This window comes from Pteropus alecto, unplaced genomic scaffold (assembly GCF_000325575.1).
Source record: "Pteropus alecto unplaced genomic scaffold, ASM32557v1 scaffold414, whole genome shotgun sequence".
In the NCBI taxonomy this organism is placed as follows: Eukaryota; Metazoa; Chordata; class Mammalia; order Chiroptera; family Pteropodidae; genus Pteropus; species Pteropus alecto.
In genome coordinates, this window is record NW_006435781.1 from 1651860 (window position 1) to 1673149 (window position 21290).

Here is a 21290-nt window from a genome sequence, read left to right on the forward strand (position 1 = left end):
AAGGGGAGATTCAAACTATGTCTATTTAACTACACTTTTCATTAGGTTTCCCTGGAGACTAAGAAAAGGGACTTATGACAGAAGTAGGCTAGACTTAGAAAAGAAGGAAGTATGAGATTTTAAAAAACTCTACGGGAAACAGTATACTCCCTACTTCTAAAACTGCTACACTATGAACATATTACTTGCCTCACATCTGAATTTTCTTGATATTCACAGATAAAATCTGTTCCATAATTGTACAGAACTTTAGTCTATATGTTTCTTTGCGGAGGAGGGATACATATTATTTTTCCATTTGTACCCATTTTTTCAATTATTTTATATTCTCCTTTGTTGTATTGGATATATCTCCATCCACTGCTTCAGATCTGTTTAACAGTCTCCATATTAAAAAAGACCATAAAATTACTACGAGTAGTGAAAATGTTTTTCTGTACTGTCTAGTAACAGTTCCAGATATGCTGAAATTTAGGCAGAAATATTAATAGAAAAAGTTAATAGAAAATAAAATAAAATTAATAAGAACTCAGAGGTAATATTGCTTAGTGTTTAAGAGCACAGTCTCTGGAGGCCAATGGCCTGGGTTTACTATCTGGCCACATAGTTCATTAGCTGTGTGACCTCGGACATTGTTACTTAACTTCTCTGTAATTTCACTCTCTTATATATAAAATGAAAATAATAATGCCTACCCTAGAGGGTTCCTGAGAGGATTAAATGACTTCATGGATATACAATGCTTTGGACAATACCTAGTATATAGTAAGTGTTATATATGCTACTATATGTTAAGTGCATATGTATGCTATTTGTATAGTAGCTACTGTTTCTGTTATGTAACAAATACCTCTTTTGCTATTCATTATTGTTCTAAAGAGTAGTCACAAAAAGAAGAAAAAAATTGATAGCATGCATTGAATATAGTGAGTGATATTTTCTAATTAAGTCAGAAGTAAAATGAAACTACTTAAAAATATTTGTAAAAATTACTTTTGTCCAGATTGGCTATCCTCCGAGAACTCCACTTGTTTCTCTATACCAAACCCTTGCTTTTCTGTGGCCCCTGTATCTAAGGTTAATCTTAAGATCGATGCCATCGTGATAGTTTTATACAAATGCGTGTTTCTTCCTACCTGCCCTATTGATGTCTACTCGCCACCTAGGATTTATGCTGCCTACTTGTACTGAAAAATCTCCATTATAGCATGCCAACCTCCTAAAAAAGCCTTGTGATCTTCACGGATACTCATCTCCATTTTAGAGCAACCAACCTTAGTCCTGTAGCTTGACAGATTATCTACCAGCCTGCCATCCCAAAGGAACATGGCCAAACTAGGTTTATACAGATATGTCAAATCATTATTTAGTGTAATGTTCACCTGGCTCTTATAGACAAAGGAATGAATCACTAATGGGAGAATTTCCTTTTCTGTCAGCAGGGATATTTTGTAGTAAGAAGACCTTTTCAATGCAAACAGTTTTTGCTCACAGGTGGTCTCTGATGTCTAATTTCAAAATGAGAAGTGAAAAGGGTAGTCAAGATTCCTTTTCATCCATGTGGATAAATTTTTTTAATCAAAATCAATAATAAGGTCTTTTTTGTGCTTTTCTCTTAACAGTTGTTTTTTTTTAACCCCTTGTTAGTAGTAGCCTTGCTCAGCTTCAGTGACTGCTGTCTATTACAACCAATGCTTATAGCAAATGGTGATGGAGATAGTGCAAGATCTTCTAGAGTCAAAAGTAAAAGGGGTCAAAAGGCATCTAAAACTAGGATAGATGCTAGAGGCTTTGCTCATCCCTCATGTGACCAAATCAAAGTTGGGATGGAAACATGGAACAAACAGCAAGGAAAGTCACCTGGGATCTAGAGGAACAGAAGCCCTATAACTAGGGACAGAAATGAGAAATCACCCTGCAGCAGTAGAAGGTAGGAAGGACGAGGACATGAGGCTGCCTAGTCCCCAGCAGCTTAGTGGGACAGAGGCTGTGGCACTGATAGCTGCAGATGCCTCTTAAAGTGGCTGTGTCCACAAGCAGACTTTCACGGTGATGGACCTGCTCGCTCTGAGCCCCAGTGCCCAGTTGGATGCTCCGGAGGATGCCAGGGGCTTACAAGGGGACACTAAGTTGTCGGATTGAGGACCAGAGGTGAGGTTCTCTCCCAGGCAGAAGTGCCGGTGGTATCCATTGTTCCTCTGTTGAGCCCTCCCCTACTCCCAGTATGTGGACTCAGCACCACCATAGCTGAAACATCATCAAACTGGGTAACAGAGGTCACTCCGCCCAGAGGATTCCTTGAAACTCCACCTTTCCCAACTTGCAACCCCCACCCAAGCCACATCCAGGTGTGTCTTCAGCAAGTCTGGTGCTCCTTGCTGAGCAATTCTAAGACCCACACTGATAGCAGCTGACCTCGGTTTCTCGTGTGGCCTTTTGAGGCAACTATAAGCACAGCATCTGTGGATTGCTTGCTGAATCTTAACAGGTGGCCCTGGAGGGGCAGAGGCTGGGAGGGAACTTAGCCTGCAGCTGAACCTCTCTCAGGACTGTGCCACTAGACACCTGCTACACAAAACCACGCTAATAAGAGCGGGAGACTGAGGAGCTTTGCTTAGTACATAGAAACAAACATGGAAAGGTAGCCAAAATGGGAAGACAAAGAAGTAGGAACCATTTAAGAGAAGAGAACAGAGATCCAGGAATAAAGGAGTCAAGTAATCTAACAGATGCAGAGTTCAAAACACTGGTTATAAAGATGCTCAGTGAATTTAGAGAAAGTGTAGAGGAACTCAGTGAGAACTTTAACAAAGAGATAAAAAACATAACAGAAATGGAAATTATAAAAGGGAACCAGTCAGAAATGAAGAACACATTATCTGAGATGAAGAGTATATTAGAAGGAATCAATGGAGTAGATAAAGAAGAGGATCAAACCACCAATACAGAGGATAGGGAAGCCAAGGACACCCAATCAGAATGGCAAGAAAAAGGAAACCAATAATATAATAATCATTTAAGGAGCCTATGGGACAAAATTAAATGTAAAAACATCCAGATCATAGGGGTACCTGAAGGGATACATGAAGTTGAAGAGCTATTTGAAGAAATAATGATAGAAAACTTCTCTAACCTAGTGAACGAAATTGACATACAATCTTGGGAATCTCAGAGAGTCCCAAAAAAGATGAACCCAAAGAGGCTCACACTAAGACACATTATAATTAAAATGCCAAGGTTTAAATACAAAGAGAGAATCTTAAAAGCAGCAAGAGAAAAGCACTTAGTTACCTACAAGGGAGCACCCATAAGACTGGCAGCTAATTTCCCAAAAGAAACTTTTAAGGAAAGAAAGACTTAGCACAAAATATTCAACATGATGAAAACCCAGGATCTACAACCAAGAATTCTTTATCCAGCAAAGCTATCATTTAGAGTCAACGGACAGACAAAGAGCTTCTCAGACAAAAATAATCTAAAGGAATTTATCAACACTAAACCAATATTACAGGAAATGTTGGAGGGACTTTTTTAAGAAGAAAAACCATATACCAAAGTCATGAATAAAAAATGGTAATAACTGTATTCTTGTCAACAAATAACTCAAATGGAAAAGAATTAAGTGCTCCAACCAAAAGATAGGGTGCCTGAATGGATAAGAAAACAAGACATCTATATACGCTGCCTACAAGAGACTCACTTCAGATTAAAAGACACACACAGACTAAAAGGAAGGGTATAGAAAAAGATATTGCCTTGATGGACCTAGAAGGTATTGTGCTGAATGAAGTTAGTCAGATAGAGAAAGACATACATGTGGAATCTAAAGAATAAAATAAATAACAACAACGACAAAAACAATGGAAACAAACTCATAGATACAGAGAATATTTGAGTGATTACTTTAGTTATATAGGTCTCTCATCACTATGCTATACAACTGAAACTAATATATTATTGTATGCCAACTACAATTGAAAAAAACTCATTGAATTACACAATGTAAATATGAGCAACTAATTGTCTGTTATATTTCAGTAAAGCCAGGAAAAAAATAAAAACAAATATTTTTAAAAAGTAAAAGGGGTCAAATATTTGATGATGAAAGGAAATTTCACTTTGGGTAGTGAACACACAATGCAGTATACATTTGATGTACTATTGAATTGTACACTTAAAACCTATATGATTTTATTAACCAATGTCACCCCAATAATTTTAACTTAAAAAAAAACTACTGGGTACATTGCCCAGTTCCAACAATTACAAGATATATGACTTTAGGCAAGTTACTGAAACATTTCTGAACCTCATTGTTTTCATCTGTAAAACAGAGAAAATATTATGTACTTCACAAGGCAAGGAGGAAGAATAACTAAAGCGGTATAATGGTAAGTGCTTTGTAAACTCTGAAGCCCTTTACAGTACATGTGTCATTTTTTCCTCTAAACCACCGTCATGACCTAGAGAAGTAATACTGACCTAATAATAATACTAATTAAGAGTTACCTTACTGCCAATGCTAAGACTTTACTTCAGCCACTTCTGAATTTCCAAGAGGAGAAGCTCTTATCCCAGTATCTATGAGATTTGGTAGGAAATTTTCATCAATATTCAGTTGGTAATAAGAATGATTAAATAAAAATATCACTAGATTTTAAGAAAAGTAAAGATAGACCTGTCTCTTGCATTTATCATATTTTTCACAGTGCTAAGACTAGACAAATAATCTAAATACTAGGTTATTGATTTTTTGATGATACAACAAAGATACAACATCATTTATTTTTTGGTGATACAACTAAGATGTTTATGTGCAGTATAATATAAATGGCAAAGATGAAAGTTAGCAAATTTATGAATCAACATCCTGTTTATGCTTGGAAAGATCTCTCATGTATTCAACAAAATGTTGATGACTTCATGATATACATAATCTTAAGGAACTGTTATTGAGCTTGGGTCTCCGCTATAAATGCAGGATATAAAAATTCAAATGCACTATCATATGTATATTAATATAAAGAGCTGGTTGCATTAGTCAAAATATTTTATTTTCTTGAACAACTGAAAGTTAGGTTGTAATTCCCTAAGTGTATACGCTGAGGCAAAGTTTTAAGTAGTGTACAAATCAAATACAACAAGAAGGAAAGTAAAGTAAAAGAGAGAATTGGTGGAATTATCTGGATAACTTGAATTTGGTTTTCATTCCTGAATTGTTTAGATAAGTTAACCTCACTTTTTTGCTTAAAATAAAAAAAAAAAATCAGCAGGATATGTTTTTCCATGTAGGGACACAAACATAAAATGAATGTATACCTGATTAAACTTCATTTCTGCAAGAAGCCCAATACTAGTTTTCAACCACATAAACTAGTTTCAAAATCAGACTATTTCCTTCCAGAACATTGTTTTTAATGGATTAGAGTTGGATGCTACTTGGTCTGCTTTAGTATTTCTCTTCTTTCAACTTCAGATATGGTTCTATCCATACTTCCCATCCTGTCTTCCAGTTAAAGGAAATGGAACAAAATTCTCTTTAGGGTCCATCAGGGATGATTTGGCTGCCAAAATAGTGATGGGAGACATTCATTGTCCATCTACCTTACTTCTGCAACATTCAAAATTCTGCATCTAAGAGACTAACTGAAAACACAGGCCAGTTCTTCAGAATTTCTAACACGTTATTGCTGCCAGCCACTTTCCTCCCTTACTTTAGAAGAATAATTTAATTCAATTTTAGAAAGAAAGAGGGAAAAAAAACTTTTCTAGTTACACCAGTCAATCTAATTGTTCCAAGCTTCAGAATGAATTTTTAAACTTGTTAAACAGGAGCATACAAATCTCGAAAAGTAAGTCAGATAATGTACAAAGCCTCCATTCATTGTGTAGGCAGAAAGGAATGCTGGTACCCAGCAGCTCTCTAAGGAATGTTCTTTTGGCTTTGACTGTTCTGCTGGGAACAAGGAGGGAAACACATATATAAAATGAATTTATAATGTCTCTGGCTTATAATGGCAAAATGATAAGAAAAGTTGGCTGTTTAATATAAACTGTCAGTTGCATACTCCAGGCCTCCTCTCTTTGAGGTCCCTCCCACATCCACAGGCCTGGCTACCGTTTACTGGGGAGTACAAAGTGGCTGTTTATTATTATTGACTAGTGAGGCCTGTGCTTCAAAATTCATTCTGTCAACAGAATGTAAGCAAAGTTGGCATTTTCAAGCAGGGCTCTTTCAGTCGCCGGGTTTTCTCAGGATTGCTATGCAACAGGATCAGTGCTGTAGTCCCCGGTTCAAGCTGAAAATGTTACACAGGAAGACATACCATGTAAAGGTCAGATTCTTCTACTATGATAATTTTCTTGATCTGTGTATGTACAAATGAGGTTGAATGCATAACGTCTTATAACTCTTGTCAAGGTCCTATGGACTTTCCACCTGTCAAGCCTAAAAATACAATGGTGTTTCAATTAGGAAATCTTACTAATAAATGTATGGTGCTGTAATAAATGTTCGATGCTATAATACCAAGGTGAATTTAATGTGTATTGTCAAAAAGATTCTCTTTGATGATAGAATTCTGTTAATATGCTGGTGGTATGAACCGAGTACAGAAATGTTTATTAGACTCTCCATGCTTCTATGGTCAGAGTCAACTCTTCAGATTACTCTGTGCATGGAAAATATGACTTGACCCATAGTGCGATGAAATGATTGGCACTGGGGTGGACTCTATCATGGAATTTTATTTCATATTACTCATAAAACAATATATTCTGTCCATGGACTAGAAGATATAACTTATGAAATTTGTAAAGTTAGCAACACATTATATTCTAATCTATAATGTCAAGGGATAAATTTATTATACCTAATAAGATGCCCATTTTCAATCTACATAAAAACATGAAGAGATAATACACCAAGAAAACTGAGTTGGAGGTGAATCATTTTGTTAGTTGGCCCAGTCGAAATGTCTTTTGAACTAATGGTTTATTTTTTACAATTGTCCAAATTTACATTTGAAGCTGGTCTCTTTTGTTTGGTAATTCACACGTGTTCTTCTCCCTGCTGTCCTGTAGGACCTCCAAGGAGAAATCGAAGCTCACACGGATATCTATCACACCCTGGATGAAAATGGCCAAAAAATCCTGAGATCTCTGGAAGGTTCTGATGATGCAGTCCTGTTACAAAGACGTTTAGATAACATGAACTTCAAGTGGAGTGAGCTGCGGAAAAAGTCTCTCAACATTAGGTAGGAAAAGATCAGGGGCAAAAAAGCCAGAGATGAATTAAAATGGCAAAATTTCCCTCATTTTCCTAGCATAAGTGGCTAATATCTCATGTTTATGTAAATCACCCAATTTCAAAATGATTCATTTTATTTTGAATAAATGAATTTTTCATTCGCTTAGTATGGAGATGATACTTGAAGGTTCAGATTAGATTCAAGTGGTGATGTTTTATAACCAGGAAAGAGATGCATATTAAGACATTAGAGTGAATTTAAAGGAGGAACATAGCTATCCTAATTTCATATTCTTTCTTGGCTTACCACAGGGTTAAGAAAAAAGTGATAAAATTTACGTATATCTATCATAGAATTCTGTCTTTGGCATTATTCTAAATGTATAACAGAGGACATTCTTTAAATACCGTAACGCATTGTAATTAGCAGTTGAGAGGAGACCTCTGCATAGCTACCACAGCTAAGGAGAGATTCTAGCAACTTCCTGTCCTTAGCTTCCTCTCAGATTTTGTTACCATATCCTCTCATAGACTAATTCTTTAACTGTCCTATGTACACTTATTTTGTACTTTGCCCCTTCTTGTGTATCAGCTTCCTCTTGAGAAGCTAGTGGATACACCTAAGCATTGTTCTAAGGAGGGCAAAGTGAAGCTCTTGCTATACCCATTTCACCATAGTTCAGTGCGAGGACAAAGAGCAGAAATAGTAAGTGAAATGCTCAGTGTCACCAAAATGACAGGAAGTACAGGGAGTGGACGTCAGGCTTCTTGCTTTCTAATCAGTTGCTTTTCCTAATTTGCATCCTTTTATAAAAATATTTTGTGCTTTCTTCTGTGTCTAGAGGAGGGGTGGTAGTGGAGGTCAAAGAGGACGAATGAACTTCATAATAGTTATGAGGGAATGCACTGAGCAATGGGAGTGGTCTCTACCTCTACGCTGTAAGATTGCATAAGGGAGATTTTTCTTCGTACTTCTTCTAAATTGTCCAAACTTTTGACATATGGCATGTTTACTTCTACAATGAGAAAAAATATAACTGAAATTTATTACTTTGAAAGCACTCTTGCAAAAATCTGCACTTACTATGAAATAATAATAGTAATAATAATAATAATAATAAATAGGAACTAACACATGGTGCACCACATACCACGCAATATCATGGGTGATTTATAGTTTTTGACCCATTTAATGGTCTCAGTAGCCCTAAAAGATTGATTCTATTATTATCATTTCTTTGCATTTGAAGAAAGTCAGGCACAGAGAAGCTAAATAACTTTCTCAAGGTCACTTAGTAAGTGGCAGATGCAAGATCTGAACACAGAGAGTCTGGTTCCAGAGTCTGAGCTTCTAAACATCATATTATACTATAGAGTAAAAAAGAAAGAAGGAAAAAGTAAGACTCGCCAACTTTTATACATAAATACATAATAAGTGAAAGGATGAAACAGAGAAATAGATTCTTAAGAGTAGAAAACAATTTATTTTTATTTATGAGGTCTCCCCTCCCAAGTTTGCACTCCAAGTTTCAAGATATTTGTTTTTATCTCCCTCTTTGGTCTATGAATTTGGTATCAGTGTGTCGGTAATAAGTTGGGGGTAATGGCATTTTCATAGGTAGGGAGACTCCATTCTCTTTCTACAGCTTAAACTCTAAGACAAGTCAGGATATTTAATGACAAAGGACATTTTTTAAACTTCTGTCATTAAAAAGGAACAAAACATGTGAGATAGAAAAGATACTGGTAAAGAAATGTAAGTTATTCTTTTTTGCAAGAAAGAAAAAAGAAAGGTGCTAAAACTGTTCTGAACATCACTCAGTGTCTTTTTTCTCCTTCATGTGAACTTGATGAAATAAAAAGAGAATTGAAAGCAGCAAACAGTATGTCAGCCAAAATATGGGCTCTTCATTCTCAGCAATTTCCCATATGCCAGTTACCACAGTTTAATTCTTACTGCCATTAATCAAGTAGAAAACAGTTACCTTAGCTTATCTAAGGTGCCACAAATTCTAGAATTTCGATATTCAGATCAATGGTTTTGGCTTCTTAATATGCCTGTCTAATAATATAGGATGTGTTGTTATAAACAATTGCTTATAAAAATCAAGGAAATAATTCTTCACATCAAAGCAATTCAGTTTATTCCCTGACACTTGGTTGAAATAAGGGCATCTGTCAATCTATACACGATGTCAGAGTCAGTTGAGAGAAGCACAGTAGAGGTAGTAATTTGAGATGGCTATGAAATAGGATAAATAGCACTGGAAGAATTAGATACAGAACTATTAATGACACTTATAAGATTGCACTGTGAATCTAGTCAATTTCTCCACTGACATTATTTTTTAGTGAAAAGTCACCATGATTAAAATATAGTTCCAAAAATACACTGGAAAAAACAGCCTGGGTTTGCCCAAGCTATAACATATTACACAAAAAATTACAGTTGGTTCATTGTTTTATAGGGGATTCTACAGCCAGTTTTAAATTTCAAAATATAAAAACATTAGTGCTTGATTTCACAGGTATCCATTTTAATGGAAAAAAAATTGAGTTTGAATCCAAATAATTTTGACGTTTTCTTCTGGGTTCCATTTGCTCATACAATGTATCCTTGTGCTTCCGGATTCAAGTCCATAGTATGTCCTTTCCCCTCCATTTATTTTCCTTCTGCCCTGTCTTTTCTCTTCCTGTGATTACAATTCTTATTTAAGTCTTTATCATGTCATTCTGTACTGATAAATTGGTCTCCATTCCTTTACATATTGAGATTATCTATCACACATTTGCAAAATTTCCTTCCTTGGACACTGTTTCTATCATGTTATCTCTTTGGTCAAGAACTTCAGTCTTCTTGGCATCCATATTTTAGTCATTCATTTACTTATTTGTTCATTCAACAAATATTTACTCAGTGTTTACCATCTACTAAACACTCTTCTAGGCACTGAGAAAAAAAACAGCAAACAAAACAGACAAAAAAAAAATCATTGCTCCCACAAAGCTTATGTTTAGTCACGAGAATCTAGTGGACCCTTCGCTGTCTAATAAAACCCTACTAACCCCTTCTTGTTTCTGTTCTTCCCATGTCTCCCAGTTCCTTCCTCACCAAGCAGCAATCTAGTTACTCGCCAACACAGATTCTCTGAGCCAAATATATTCTTCTTTTTTTATTTTAATGCCTACAGCACCTGGTCTTCCTAGGTGGTCTCCTATCCAAATACTAAGCAGGCCCAACCCTGCTTAGCCTCCAACATCAGACGAGATCTGGGACGTTCAGGGTGGCATAGCTGTAGACTTTTCTTCTTTTTAACCCCATTCCTTCTTTCCAACAATTTTCTCATTCTCCCATATGAGTTTGTACCTTCGCTGGTCCTCACACTTGGAGTACCATCTCTCCTCTCATTCTCCAAATTTTGGCTCAAATACCACAATGAATATTTCTCTCTCTGATGATTTCTTCACCAGGTCTTCCCTATACTATTCTTATTTACACTCGATGGCAAGTTTCTTTAAGTATTCATGAGTTGTTTCATAGGGCTATGCTTGCTGCTTCCAGCTAAATTAGATGAATACAAAAACTCCAAGCTCTAAATGAGTCAGTGAGATGGAGTAGAAAGAGTCCTGGACCAGTGCTGGGCAACCTAATTTCTCTCCTGGCTCTGTTACTAATTACCTAGCATATAATCTTAAGCATGTCACTCAAGTGCTTCAGACTTCAATTTTCTCCCTCACTGAAATGAGGAATTTTGACCAGAAACATGGGTGGTCTCAACTTCCCTTGCCATTCTACAATTCTATTATTTTTAATTCTGCAATCGCTCTTAATGAACCTAAGCAAATTATTAAACTTCTCTACCTTGGTTTTCTCATATTTAAATGGAGCTGATTAATTACAAATATATGGTATAAGGAAAAATTAATAAGATGTCTTTGAGAAAAAAATACTTTAATTGAAATTGTATAGTACTATCTCCTAATTTAGTTCAAGGAAAGTATATGACATCTGTTCCACATGTATTTTGTCCACACGTATCATGTCCAAGAGGCATAATAAGAATATTCAGTGATTGTTGAGTGCCATCAAACAAAAGGAAACAACTGATTTCAGTGGAATAAAAATAGTCAAAATTTTTGATTTACATGTATACCTACATGAATGCACACATCCAATATTCTATATCCACAAACCTTGCATTTTAATTTTGAAAATATTAATAATTTGAGAAGTTGTCAAGTGAATTTTTTACATAAGAAATAGGGATGAAGATTTTAATTTTATTTACCAGCAGATTTTATTTTCTAGATTATTGTATATACCATTAACTCTGTAAATATGTTGTCAACATAATTTCAGCAAAATTTACATTCTGTGAGATTTTTATACTTGGTAGAGAAATTTGTAATGTCATATACAAATATTCACTTGAAATTTTGAGCATTAATATGAGAAGTTAGAACACCAACATTATATAATCCACAGCAGCAATAAACCTCCAAGAGAGTACTCAGTATTAAAAGTTAGAATAGTTAGAAGTCTTTCTATAGTGGAGAACAAAGAGCAAAAGGATGCAGAGAAAAATGCAACTTGTACATGGAGTATCTCTGACCTTCTTTCTCTTACTCTCAGAATGTTAATTATGTTTGAAAGTTGGAGTTCATAGCCCATCTGGAAAAAAAATGTTTACTTCTCTTTGCGCTTAATTCTCTCTCTTTATTTAAAGCCCCATAGCTCCCATTTTATTTCTCTGGTTCCTTATTATTCCTGCATTCTTATCTTTTCTTTCTGTATGCTTAAGTGCTACCTATTACACAAGGGTACCAAAGATATACAGGGATAAATCATTAGTTTTATAAAGAAAGTCAAAGTGAAAAGTGAAAAATGAATTCAATTTAACACATTTTGCTTTAAGGATACATACTTTTCAGAGTAAAGTTTTATTAAGGATTTCAAACTAGGCATCAACTAAATCACATTTGAAATATCTGTGTCTAGAGAAATAACTATCACTTTAGCAGCCCCTATAATTCTTAGAGTCTTGACACTGAAGAGTTCCTTAAAGACCAAGCAATATATCCCAACACACCTAAAGGTTCTGCATTTTACCTAAACCTCACAAATTGTAGAAATTATCTGCTTATTAAAGATCAGCACTTGCCTTGTTAAAAGCTAGTAATCCCTAAGCTCTTGTCTTCTCTAATAAAGATTAATAGAAAACAGATAGAAGCTAAGTGTGCCTCTTCAAACCTCCTCTGTTACTTTCTGTTGAGGAGGTAGGGGTAGAGTGTATCTGCCAATAAGTAGGAAGCCTTGCTCAGGGATCCAAAACATTTGGTAAAAACCACTAAGGTTAAGGATTTTCTCCTATAAGAAAAGTTTATAATTTCTATTTCCCATGTCTTAATATGACAGCTCAAGTTATGTGCTTCAGCAGCTATCTTAATACCTTCGCATCTCAGTTTCCACATTTGTAAAACAGGAGGGTTAGATAACAATCTCTAAGGTTTCTCCCAGCCCTAATAGCCTATTATAAAACAAGAGGCTGGGGAGTCATTACAAATAGGAAAAAACAAAAACAAAAACATTTTCAGGAAGAGACTTTCCAAATACAAACACAGGTTAATCATTGAGAAATATTTGGTATATGATCTTGAAAATAGAAATAGCACAGCTGCTTACAACAAATGCATTAGAAATGTGTCTTGAAAACACTTCACAAGCTTAGTGCAGCCAAAGAAAATGTTTTCTGAGCTCATAGTTTCATTACATTTAGATCTCCTTCAAAATCATGTCACTGACAAATACTACCTTTGCCCTGTGGAGGTTCATAGGTAATATTTGGGGCACACAGGAAATACTTTAAGAAATTCTTTCTCACAGAATGTTTTTGGAGCTCACCTGCTGAGTTGTGAAGGTTCTTGTTAAAAGTACAAAAATTTTGGAGGTAGAACCTAGGAATCTATATTTTAAACAAGCTGCTCAAATGTTTCTTTGTAGATGTTGCTTTAAATCAGGAGTCATTCTCTGACTTTCTCCTCTCCAGCCCTTACCCAGTATCCTTTGCCTTTATAAGTGTTTGGCTTAAGTTTTTGTCTGCATATCACATCTTGCCTTTCACTCTCATGCTATAGCAAGGAAAAGAAAGAAACAGTCATTCGATATGTGGTTAAGGTGATCAAACATTCTGAAATGTTACCTAACTCCACACCTTATGGATGAATAAGGTACCCTCATCCAAACACATGAGAGTTTTTGGTCAGATGTGGTCCCAGGTCCTTCTTCTGCACCTCTGTTGACTCTTGACTGTCCTGTGTTCCTGGCTCCTAACAACCTCTCTATCTCATGCTATGGAGTTTCTCTTAGATCTTTTAGAACTGAATTCCCTGAGTCTCAAACTATTTTTTTCTCTCTTAAGGGACATAACGGATTTCACTGAACTACCGATAATTAGCACCATTTAACCTAGAACTGGGGTTGTAGCACTGCATTAAGTGAAGAAGTAACAGCTGGAGGCCTCACTATAGGCAGCGTGATCTTGTGCATATTTATCCTCCTCTAGACCTCTCCCACAGGGATATTTTATTTCCTCTCCTAGATAAAGGGAGGCCAAGCGTTAGGCATCTTTCTGTTCTCCCTTACCTTCCCCTCTCTCTATTCCCAATGCCTTATTGGGACTTAAATGCACTCAAATATTTATTTAATAAGTGACTCTTCTCCCATTTGCTGCTTTTCCATGTCTAGACTATGCTTCTCTCTACCCATCTGTCAAAATGTCCTGTTTGACAGCCTCTTTCGCCCTCAAGGGGACCAAACTGCAAATTTTCGACACCCCAGGGAATCTCTGTAACCAGTAGTCATTACATGCCATTAAACAGCTAAAATCTTGCATAGGGAATTCTCACTTAGGCTTATCATAGAAAAATGATAACTGAAAGAGAAGGAGGAAACAGAAACAGAAGAACTGACCTCTACCCTATATGCAATCCACACTATTATATTTAATTCATACTATTGTTGGTATCTCATGATTTATTTATCAGATAATAAATGCCCTTAGAGTCTCAAACAATTTAATTTCTCGAATAGAAATGCCTTCATTTTTTTCTAAATCTAATGTTTCTATTGCTTATAATAGAAAAAATATTCTGACAATTTGGAGAAGTATATAGACGAAGGAATAAATCTGTAAATCTGCCTCTGAGGGATAAACTAGTTGTCATTTCAGAATTTTTTCATGCATAGTCAAGCATGTGCATGGAAACACATATACACACAAATGTTTCAGAAAAAATAGATTGTGTACATTTTCGTAACCTGTTTTCTCACTTAGCAACTGAAAGGGTAATCTTTTTTATATCTCTAAATATTTGGCTATATCATCACATGGAATACTGCATAGGATTCATAGATTTGAACATTGCATTATATGAATTCAGGATTATATATATAACAAATTCCCTAGTATTGAATATTCAAGTTGCTTCTACTTTGTGTCAATCATAAGTGATGCTGTAAATAACATTTTCTACCTATATCTTTGCATGCTTTTCCTGTTTCTTTAAGTATAATTTCTTGAATTTAAGCTTATGGATCACTGTATTTATACATTTTAAAGATTTTTATATGTCATCAAATTATGCTTCAGAAAGTTTAGAACAATTTAATTTCAGTACATGGTTACTATTTGAAGATTCTGTTTGACAAAGGCCAGCAGGAGAATTGTATTTGAAATGTCAGGTAAAGTTACCAAGTGGCAAAGGAAAATGTTCTACCTGGTTGCTCTACATTTTAATCTTTGCAGAGACTATATTGTATTTTTGTTATAGCCAACATTAATTTTCATGAATTAATTAGTAACTGCTGATAATGTATGAGTAATGCAGCATAATTCTTGATTTGCCTAAAGATAGAGCCTTGCTAAAATTCCACGTCTCTTTTTTGTTTTCTGGTTTATGATTTATGTTATTAATTGAGCCTCTCATTCTTAAATGAAATGTGGATTTTATAGTACAGATCATTCATTTGTGTATTCTTAAATGGCTTCTATGGATTATCATTTTCTAAATACAGTTGATGGTAAAGCATTCAGTCTTTTGCCTAAATTATTCATGTTTGAGGGAGGCTTTCAGACAAATGTCTGATTTTACTTTTCCATGTGACTTGTTGTCTCAGTACATTTTACACAAAGGAAACAAAGCAGAAAATGTTGGAACTTGGTGCAAACAAATCCCAGGTGCGCACGAATAAAGAATGGTAGAGGAAAAGGAGAAGCATATGGGAAAGAGGAGCAGAAAGGAACAGATGCCAGATGGAAGGAGTCAATGGAAGAGGCTGTCTAAGGTGTAGAAATGGAAAAGTCAAAATGTGGGGAGAGACTTTCCTTTCCGAAAGAATTCCAGTACTAACATGAGTCACATGAAAACTGAGTGGTTTATATTAGTCACTGGGTCCAATTTTTTCTATCAAAAACGTTAAGAATCATTCACTGCAATGCTATGGGAAAGCAATCCATTCTAGGGTATATTTCATGCCAAAAATCTCAGAATTCTGCATATGGAAACGAACATAGGACTAAACACTGCCTTTCTTCAAAATTGCCATTAAAATACCCCCATTGCATGGCTCTCAAAAACAGGTAGCCAGATTAGTATTGAGAACTGCTATGTAGTTCACAATAGCTTTATACATTATCAAACTAAAACACCAATGTACCGTAATGGGATTGTTAGAATTGTCAATTATTCTTTTAGATATTCTGATATCGTTTGCTCCTGTTATTTTTCAGATCCCATTTGGAAGCCAGTTCTGACCAGTGGAAGCGTCTGCACCTTTCTCTACAAGAACTTCTGGTGTGGCTCCAGCTGAAAGATGATGAGTTAAGCCGGCAGGCACCTATTGGAGGCGATTTTCCAACAGTTCAGAAGCAGAATGATGTACACAGGGTAGGACATTTTTAAGCTTAGTGTCTTGCCCATCGTAAGCATTCAGTGACTATTTTAAAAATACTTTTGATTAAAATTAAGTTGAATAGAAGTCTTTTTCACTCCTCTAGTCCAAGGGTCAATTATAAATAATCCAAGCCATCATATTTTAAATGTCAAAAGTGTCTGCATTAATAATATCCTTTAGGAAATTTTCCATCTCTTTTGGTGATTTTTAAAAATGTTTTATTATGAAAAATAATAAAAATATACAAAAGCAGACCGAATCCCATAATAAATACCCCTGTACCCACCCACCAAGACTTCAACAATTTTTAATTCACGGCCAATTTTACTTCTTCTATACCCCTACCCTGTCCTCCATTATTTTCAAGCAAACCTCAGGCATGAATCACTTAATTCATAAATATTTGAGAAAGCATCTCTAAAATATAAGAATTTACTCTTTAAATGTAATCACAGTGCTACTATTATACTTTTAAAACATCAATAATTTTATCATAACAAATATCCAGGCAGTATTCAAATTTCCATTTCTTACATATATGTCTTAAATGTTTTTCCAGGTTCTTTTGGGGGGAAGGGGTTAAATAAGAATTGAAATAAGGTCCATACATTGCATTTAGTTAATTTGTCTCTTAAATCCCCCCCTTTTTTCACTTGTTATTTTGAAATAATTATAGATTCACAGTAAGTTACAAAAATAGTAGTTTCCCTATACATTTCTCCCAGTTTCCTCTAATGGTTACATCTTACATAACTAGGAACAATAATTATTGTCATTTTAACATGTAATCAAGATAAAAATTTACAGTTACAGCACAATTCAATTCAGACTAGCCACGTTTCACATGCTCAGTAGCCAGGTGTGGCTAATGGCTACCATATTGAAAAGTACAATTGTACAGGTTTGATCATATTTAGGTTTGACTGCTTCATAGGTGGTAGTGTATTCTTCTATCATTAGGAGATACATAATGTCTTGTTTTCTCTGTTTTGAGTTTGATTGGGCAGCTGTTAATGATCAATAGCTAGGGGTTGCAATGTGATAATTAACTATCTCTATCATTTCTTCTTCATTTATTAGCTGGAGTACTTCTATGAAAAAAAAAAATACTCATTCTTCCACTATTTGGGTACCCAGTATACTGTTCATATAGAATCGGAAGCATAAATGTTTCTACATTAACAGTCTTCACAATAACAAGCTGTCCACTAGCATCACCCAGCAATGATCATTTTTTTTTTATTTGTCTTCTCTACTAAGCTCTGAGTGGGGAAGACAGAGATTTGTTCTTGCTCACCTCCAAGATCTTAGTAACTAGCAAAATGTCTGGCATACAATGGATACTGATAAGTGTTTTTGAAACCAGAATAAAAGGTACGTCGACAGAAATGAATAGCAAACCAAGAAAATAACTACCAAACAAGAAAAGCTTAATAAAATGGTATAGCCCTTGTATGTTCAACATTTAAAGGAAAGATCTCTATGGAGACACAGCCAAAGGTGACATCTTAAAGAAAGGTCAAGAATTTATATTATTCCAGAGAAAAGAATATAGAAGATTACAAAAAAGGTAAAGAAAATGAAAGAAGACCCAGGAGTCTTTGCAAAAAATTGCCAAGGAAACTGCTAGTTTCTCTTTTATCTACTCCCCTTCATATAATTCAGAATATTAAATTAGTTTTTGTGATAAGGTGGAATATAATAGTGATTTTTTAAAAATGTTCTAACTTGAAATAAATAGTCAAAATACTCTGATGTGTATGTAGAAGAGCATTCATTGAGAAAGTTGGGCATTTTATTTTTTTTAATTAAGTTTATTGGGGTAATATTGGTTAATACAATTATATAATTTTCAGGTGTACATTATTATTTGACATCTGTCTATTCTATTGTATCTTTACCACCCAAAGTCCAGTTTCCTTCAGCTACCATATATTTGATCCCCTTTATTCACTTCACCCTCCCCCTACACTCCTATTTTTGACCCCCTTTACCCCGTCTACCTTCCCCCTCCAACCCCACCCCACTAGTAACCACTACTCTATAGTCCTCTGGTAACCACTAGTCTATAGTCCATGTCCATGAATCTCTGTTTGTTTGTCTTCATTTGTATCCATCCATGTTGTCGCAAATGACAGTATTTCATCTCTTCTTATGGCTGAGTAATAGTCCATTGTATATATGTACCACAGCTTCTGTAGCCAATCACCTATCTTAGGACACTTTGGTTGCTTCCATGTCCTGGCCACTGTGAATAATGCTGCTATGAACATCGGTGTGCAAATACCTTTTCAGATATGAGTTTTCAAGTCTTTGGGATAAATACCCAGTAGAGGGATTGCTGGATCATATGGTACATTCCTCAATCAATTTTTGAGGAACCTCCATATTGTTTCCATAGTGGCTGTACCAATTTGCAGTCTCATCAGCAGTGTATGAGGGTTCCTTTTTCTCCGTATCCTCTATAACATTTGTTATTACTTCTTCTGTTGATTATAACTATTCTAACAGGTGTGAGATGGTATCTCATTGTGGTTTTGATTTGTATTTCCCTAATAGCTAGTGATGTTGAACATCTTTTCATATATTTGTTGGAGGTTGGGTATTTTAAATACAATGCATTATATGATATAGTGAAATGAGACAGAATGTCTACAAAAGGGGTAATTTGATTCTAGTTCCAGAAACCAAAGAAGTTGAATCAATGGACAACTGCACTAGGAATCAGTAGACTGAGATTCTAGCCATATTTCTCCGTAAGTTAGCTTGTGGTTGCTACTTTGTTTTACAGCTGTAAATGAGAAATTTGGACTAGATAATTTCCACAGTCCCTTCTAGACAGCATTTTGTTATAAATATATCCTCACTCTCCCTGGTTATTGGCTTTGGTTGCTTGCTAAGAGTGGTAAAATATTAGTGCTTAACATCCTCAGTCCTCTTACTCAAGAATCTCATGACCAGTAACATGCTTTGGGGAGATGGTGATGCTAGAATTATAGGTAACATGCACCAGATTGAAGTGAATTAATCCCCACTTGGCTAGTGTGCTTGTTCAGATACCTACCTATTACCTTTCTTGACTTATTAGTACTTCCAGCCAATTGATAATTCTATGTTCTATACATTAGTTTCAGTTGTTCTCTATCTTCACCTCCTTCCAAGTCCAACTTAGATCCAATCATTAATCAGTTTAATAACTCTTTTCCAAGACCATAAAATTATTTGCTTTATTATCTTTTTTTTTTCCTGCAATCTACAGAACCCTAAAGCTTGGAGAATCTAGCTAAATACTTTCTCCTAGCCAAACAACAACAGAGCAGTCTGGTATAGTTTCTTTTCGGGTTGACTAGCCTTCAACGCATCACTGGGTCGATTTACCTCCAAAATATTTCTTGACTGTCTACTACTACAGTCACCGCCACAGTTACAAGAGACCATTTCTCCTAACCTTTCTGCACCTACTCTTGCCACCCTACAATGTAATCTACATTTCAATCAGAGTAATCTATGTAAAAACAAAAATTGAATTATGTCAATCTCATCTTACCACTCTTCAGTGGCTTCTCAATGCCTTTAGGAAAAGACTAAAATTCTCAGCAAGGACCTCAAAGCTCCATCTGGCTAGTCTGGCCTCACCCTTCTCTTTTCTTGCTGCTCTTTCTTCTGCTCTCTGTACACTAACTGCACTGCCTTCTTTTGAGTCTCCCAGTTCTCTATGTTCCTCTCAGGTGCAGCTTTGAACATGCTGATCCCCTGTCTGAAAGCCTTTCTACCCACACCTACCTTCTTGTAATGTCCTAGTTAACAGCTAAAAATCCTTTACATTTTGGCTCAGACATCAAGCAAGTTTTTTCCTGATGACCACATTTGACCAGCTCTCCCTTTATATGTTCTCATAACATCATCTACTTTTCCTTTTATAACTTAACATTCTTTGTCATCATGGATATGTGTGACTATTTGATTAATGTCAACCACTGTCATAAAATCATATGCTCCAAGAAGCCCTTTTTGGGGAAGGGGGTTGTCATTTTTATACCCCGCACGTCATGAAGTGTCTACTACATGGTAAACACTGAATAGATAAAGATGCAAAGGAATTAAGGAAAGAAGGCAAGGATGGAGGGAGAATTGGAGGGAGGGACAAGAAAACTTAATGAACTAATCTTAATTTTGCTTATCCTCTTATGTACTGAGACCAAAGTCAAGGAAAGAAAGAATAGAAAATGATGTTCTTTCCTCACCTATAGGATTTTTCTGTTTATTCTCAACTAAGCATCCTTTTGTAGTGTGTAGAGCTACTGTGATGTCCACTGTTTTAACTTGTGGTCTGGCTCAGTGTTTTCACAAGCTTCTCTTTATATCCTTAAGAAAAACACTTGTCACAAAACTGTCTCCTCCCTCAAAGAACATCATCACTCCTACCTGTTGATAAGAGAACAATTTAGCTCCCTGTTTACTCAGAGTCTTGTCACATTTATGCAGCAGCCCTTTATAGTTGGAATGGAATGGCTGTCTAGTTAGTAATGCTCTTGTTGCCTGTGGACAAAAAGAACAAAAGAAAATTCTTGAAACTCTGTTGGATCTTCTGAATTCACTCAGGAAGACACCATCAGTACAAAATTCCAACAAGAGCTAGTTATTGACAGGTTTTGTGTTTGTAGACTTTTACTTTACTTTGCCATGTTTCCAGGATAATAAATTATCTTGCTCTTCAGAGGTTTCTTGATTCAAATACTGTTTATATATCATGTTTGCTATCAAGATGGGTCCCTTGTTATCGTAAACTTGTTCCTCATGTATTTGGCATGTCATTTTTTTAAATCACCTGCTTATTATCTATTATAAATTAATACCTTTGGTTGTTGCATTTTATGGAAATGCAAATCCCATTAAACTGTCCAAGTTGAAACTATAATCAAATTTTTTTCACTTTTTAAATTAATATGCTTATAAATCAGGTAATTCATATTTTCTTTGTATATCATTGCAGATTAATGACAAAATTTTATAGCAAAATTTATGTCTTGTACTCTTTACTGAAAGTGAAAATATATAGTCAGTCTGAATTACTGTGATGGAGGGATA

General features: G+C 35.4%; 1 protein-coding gene and 1 pseudogene across 1 annotated transcript in view; one reads left to right on the plus strand and one right to left on the minus strand.

Annotated features, from left to right (window-relative positions):
• DMD (dystrophin) overlaps positions 1-21290 on the plus strand; it is a 1580480-nt gene that overhangs the window by 1216102 nt on the left and 343088 nt on the right. Inside the window, exons 55-56 of the mRNA XM_006911463.3 lie at positions 7084-7256; positions 16039-16195. Coding sequence (XP_006911525.1) covers positions 7084-7256; positions 16039-16195 — 330 coding nt within the window. The remainder of the gene's footprint in view (positions 1-7083; positions 7257-16038; positions 16196-21290) is intronic.
• LOC112479410 lies at positions 10432-10550 on the minus strand (annotated as a pseudogene).